This window comes from Octopus bimaculoides, chromosome 2 (assembly GCF_001194135.2).
Source record: "Octopus bimaculoides isolate UCB-OBI-ISO-001 chromosome 2, ASM119413v2, whole genome shotgun sequence".
Lineage (NCBI taxonomy): Eukaryota > Metazoa > Mollusca > Cephalopoda > Octopoda > Octopodidae > Octopus > Octopus bimaculoides.
In genome coordinates, this window is record NC_068982.1 from 100685630 (window position 1) to 100690933 (window position 5304).

Sequence of the window (5304 nt, forward strand, 5' to 3'; positions counted from 1 at the left end):
CATATACATCTCTCTCTCTCTCTTTCTGTCTCTCTCTCTCTCTTTCTGTCTTTCTCTTTCTCTCTTTCTCTCTCTGTGAAAGTATCTGTCATTACAGTATCGAAATGTGATTGTTTCAGTTAGTGGAATAGTTTCATTTTTGAAGTGAAAGTATTTGACATGAGTGTTTTTGTTTCACTTTTGACACGTAATACTTAAATAATGGAGGAGATATTATGTTGCCGTGGGCTCGAACTCTGCAAGAAGTTCAAAATTTTTTTGACTAAAACACAACTGGAACCCTAAGTAAGGCATGTGTAAAATTTGAATGAAATTGGTTGCATAGTTCTCGAGTTTTAGGGATTCACACAGACAGACAGACAGACAGACACACATTCTCATTTTTATATATATAGATAGATATCTTTTCAAATGTATTAAATCCAACTAATACACATTTGTTTAACAACTTTCAGGGAGGATTCCACCTGTACACACTTGTCAACAACTACCTTGATAGATACTTATGTGTTCTCATTCTGATTACAACTGTTCCATTTATCATTGCCTATAGTAAGTATATTCTACTACATTTAATCTTATCTTCTGATAGTTTTGTTGCCAAAATTTAATGATCAACAAACCTTCAGTGGTTTCCAAACACATATGCAGTAAGTAAGTTTGACAATTTCAGTCAACCCAGCGCTCACTAAATTATGTATGTATTGTGTAATATACCACTTATAGGCATGGGCATTGCTGTATAGTTAAAAAGTTTGCACCCCAATCTTATGATTTGGGTCTAAATTCCACTACATGGCACCATGAGTAAGTAAGTGTCTTCTACTATAGCCCTGCGATAACTGAACCCTACAACATGAAATTGATTTATCCATTCAAAACTGACTATTGATATATTTTCACTTGTCTTTCTACAGTTAAACAAGAATCTCTCCATTTCCCAATTGAACGAGCCTGCATGACCATGTGGTTTGGAATAGCACCACTCAGTGCTGCTGTAAGTTATCTTTCTTCATTTCTATAGAATTAGTTAAGACAATAGGCATGAGACGTTTTATGGCACAGCTGTTTTGGTGTCACCCGTTTGGTGTCACTGATTCAATACTGAATTATTTGACATCAGACGTTTTAATGTTTCACTCTTCCTCCTCCTCCTCTCTCTCTCTCTCTCTCTGCACATGGGGGCATATTTATCTATGTGTGTGAAGAGAGGGAGAGTGTTTGCGTCAATGGTGTTCAATTAATATATTGCAATGTTTTAAGGCAGTGAGTTGGCAGAATTGTTTGCATGCTGGGCAAAATGCTTAGCAGCATTTCATTCATCTTCATGTTCTGAGTTCAAATTCTGCTGAGGTTAACTTTGTCTTTTATCCTCTCAGAGTCAATAAAATAAGTACCAGCTGAACACTGGGGTTGATGTAATTGACTAAACCCCTATCCCAAAATTGCTGGCCTTGTGCCAAAATTTTAAACCAATATGTTGTAATGTTTGTCTCCCTTCCTCTCTCTATATTTCTATGCATGTGCATGCATGTGTGCATATGTTTGCCTCCTGCCACTGTTAAAACATCAGCATCCAAATAGCTGTCCTCAATCATGGCACCTTGTGTCCTTGAGCAAGACACTTTATTTCACATTGCTCTAGTCCACTCACCTGGCAAAAATGAGCTGTACCTGTAATTCAAAGGGTCAGCCTTGTCACATTCTGTGTCAAACTGAACCTCCTTGAGAAGTATGTGGAATGCTCAGCCACTTGCACATTAATCTCATGAATAGGTTGTTCCATTGATCAGATCAACTGGAATCCTCACCATCATAACCAACAGAGGGTTCAATTTTTTCTGAATAAAATATAACTCTCACCATAAATTTAGGAAATAGTTGAACATTACCTTTCCCATCTATATACTTATTAATTTATTCATATATATTCAGCTGCATCAAACTCTCTTATGCACCAAATGTCAATTCCTGAAGTAAAATTCGTGAAGTAAAATTGTGTAGCAACACCAAATGGCGGTGCCCCAGTTGGCCACAGCTCATGAGCTGAAACTAGATAAAATGAAATAAAATTAAATATATTTACATCACAGTTTTTGAACATCAATGGTCACAGGTTTCCAATGGATTGATCATTGATTCATTGCATCTCTCATGGTGTGAGTGACAAGAAAGTATCTAAGTAACTTGGTACATAATATCTTTAGTGTTCAAAAGAAAGGCATAATCACCACATAATCCCATAAATATATTGATTTGTGATTAAGTATGATGGGCATATTCTGTAATTAAATTTCTTTTTCTTTTCTTATTTCAGTGTCTCCTGACTTATTTCATGATAAGGTATGTGTACGCCACACCTGTGGTTGGCTATGAAGAACGCTGGGCTAATGGCATTGGATGGGCAATTGCTGCTGGACCCATTGTATTAGGTATTGGACTGGGCACATTCTTTGTTCTCCACAAGCAGAAAGGAACATTAAAAGAAGTAAGTATTTCATAGTTTACTTCATACAACTGCTCGTCTATCTGTTGAATTGTTTATTCACCTATTTTCTAACCCATGTGCAGATTCCCTATATTGCATAAAGCTAACATGTATGTGTATGTGCATGTGTGTGTAGGTACTGGCATGACTGTATAATTAAGAACCTTTTTGATCACATGGTTTTGGCCTCTGCCCACTGTGTAACATTTTGGGTTTTAATATTTTAAGCATCTCTGTGAGCAAAGCCCCTATACAGGATATTCTACACATTACCAGGATAGTGCTATTCTTCACTCTATACCACTCAACCTTGCATATTATAGCTTGAGACATCTCATATGAAAATAGTTCAGCTGACTGATGTGCCTTCAATAAGGTGCCCAGATCTCTGCCTCATATAACAGAGTTGTTAGGACAACTGACTTATACATGTCAATTTTTGTCCTTACTGAGACAGCATGAGCATTCCAAATTCAATCATAAAGCTTCTCAAACTGTATTACCCTTTCCGATATGAGTTTGGACCTTTCCATCGATATTAGCATTACTTGTTATTGTAGAACCCAAATATGTAAAAGCATCAACGGTTTTCAGAGCTTTGCGTTCAACAAACAAACTGGGCAAAATTTCTAGACTGTTACCAGGATGTGGCTGATACTGCAGTTTAGTCTTTTTTATGCTGATAGTTAAATCAAGAGATCTGGCTGCTGCTGCAAATCAATCAATGATGTATTGGATGTCCTCGAATGTATGAGCAAACAGGGCATGATCATCTGCAAACAGTAAGTCCCTTATTGCTTGAGGTGCAATTTTAGTCCCTGCTTTGAAAAGCTGTTGGTTGAAGATGCCTCCTGTTGTCCTATATTCAAGGTACACACCCTCTTCTACATCAGAAAAAGCACAATCCAGCATTTTTGCAAAAAATAGTGCAAATAATACTGGTGCCAAAAACACAACCTTGTTTCGTACTATTTTTAACATTAAAAGCCTGTGCTCCAATTTGATAATCCTAGGGTTTGTGACAGACCTACCAGTGCCTGCAGGTTGCTTAGATAATCACATCATAATTTTTTAATAATAATAATAAGAAGAAGAAGAAGAAGAAGGAGAAGAAGGAGAAGGATAATAATAATCATAATAATAATAATAATAATAATAATAAGAAGAAGAAGAAGAAGAAGGAGAAATTAAAATGGTAAAGGAATAAACAACTATGTTATGAACTTCCTTAGCTTACAGCTGTTTCTGCAAAAGAATGCGGTGCACTCATAGTTGAAGGCTTGAATGCTTCGTGTCTGAAGCTTCAATGAAGCTACAGGGTAATACTCAAGCATTCAACTATGAGTGCTTTGCATCTTATAGCATAAACAACTGTAAGCTAATAGAGTTCAAAACACAATTGTTTATTCCTTTGTCGTTCTACTTTCTTATTACTACTGTGTACTCGACTGATGCTTCATTCTGAAGTATATGTATATTGTGTTCTAACACCAGGTGATTAGTGTCACTATGTTTAACTGAAATATTGTTGTTGTTGGCACTTCGTCGCTTACGACGTTGAGGGTTCCAGTTGATCCGATCAACAGAACAGCCTGCTCGTGAAATTAATGTGCAAGTGGCTGAGCACTTCAAAGACACGTGTGCCCTTAACGTAGTTCCCGGGGATATTTAGCGTGACACAGTGTGACAAGGCTGACCCTTTGAATTACAGGCACAACAGAAACAGGAAGTAAGAGTGAGAGAAAGTTGTGGTGAAAGAGTACAGCAGGGTTCGCCACCATCCCCTGCCGGAGCCTCATAGCTCAATAAACACTCACAACGCCCGTTCTGGGAATCAAAACCGCGATTCTATGACCGCGAATCCGCTACCCTAACCACTGGGCCATTGCGCCTCCACAACTGAAATATTACTACATATATAAAAGGGTTATTATATGTTGGATACTTTATATACATATTTTGTTTTAAAAAAACTCTATTACACTTAATTATCCTTGAATGAATTATTAATTTCTTCACTTGTCAATCTTTCATTAACAGAGATTCCTCCAGTCACTTCGTATAGAAACTACTGTGCTTGAAACCAACCAGTCTGAGTTTGACTCAGTGGAAACTGGAGATACACCCTTAAATAGATCACCTCCAACAGAGATGAAGAAAAGACCCCTCGATTTCGACATTGAGACGGTCGATGATATCTGCGCCGATGAAGAAATTAATACAGTGAAGATTGTTGAGGTCACTCTGCAGAGCAAAGACAAATCCAAAGCTGCCGATGTATGATCTGGCCACAAAGAGGTTCTAAGAAGAACAAAACAACAAAAAGAAGCATTGAAAGAAAATCTGAAGAACACCAAATGTGTTACATGATATTTATGTATCAATATAGAATGTTTGTGGTGCGTACATGCATGTGCATATAAGTGTGTGTGTGTGTGTGCGTGCATGTGTCTGTGTGTGTGTGTGTGAGTACACATACACTTAAAGAATAAATTATAGCATTGAATGTTGTCATTTGGATATCTGAAAGTATACATATTATGTACTATGTAAAAGTTATAAATATTTATAAACATATATAAACATATATACATATAAATATATACATACAAACACACACACACACACACATATATATATATATATATATATATATATATATACCCACACACAAATATATATACACAAACATATACATGTCGGTATATAGATATATGCAAATGTGTGTGTGAGAGAGATATGTATATATACATACATACATATATATATAAATTTAAAGAATGGAGTAAACGCATATTATAACTGCATATATATAT

The 5304-nt window shown here is 36.3% G+C and overlaps 1 protein-coding gene across 1 annotated transcript in view; it reads left to right on the top strand.

Annotated features, from left to right (window-relative positions):
• The window catches only part of LOC106874357 (sodium- and chloride-dependent taurine transporter), a 42237-nt gene extending 36947 nt beyond the window's left edge, over positions 1–5290 (top strand). Inside the window, exons 9-12 of the mRNA XM_014922068.2 lie at positions 456–552; positions 918–997; positions 2318–2488; positions 4529–5290. Of these exons, the coding sequence (XP_014777554.1) occupies positions 456–552; positions 918–997; positions 2318–2488; positions 4529–4771 (591 nt within the window). The 3' untranslated portion in view covers positions 4772–5290. The remainder of the gene's footprint in view (positions 1–455; positions 553–917; positions 998–2317; positions 2489–4528) is intronic.
• The last annotated feature ends 14 nt before the right edge of the window (positions 5291–5304 follow it).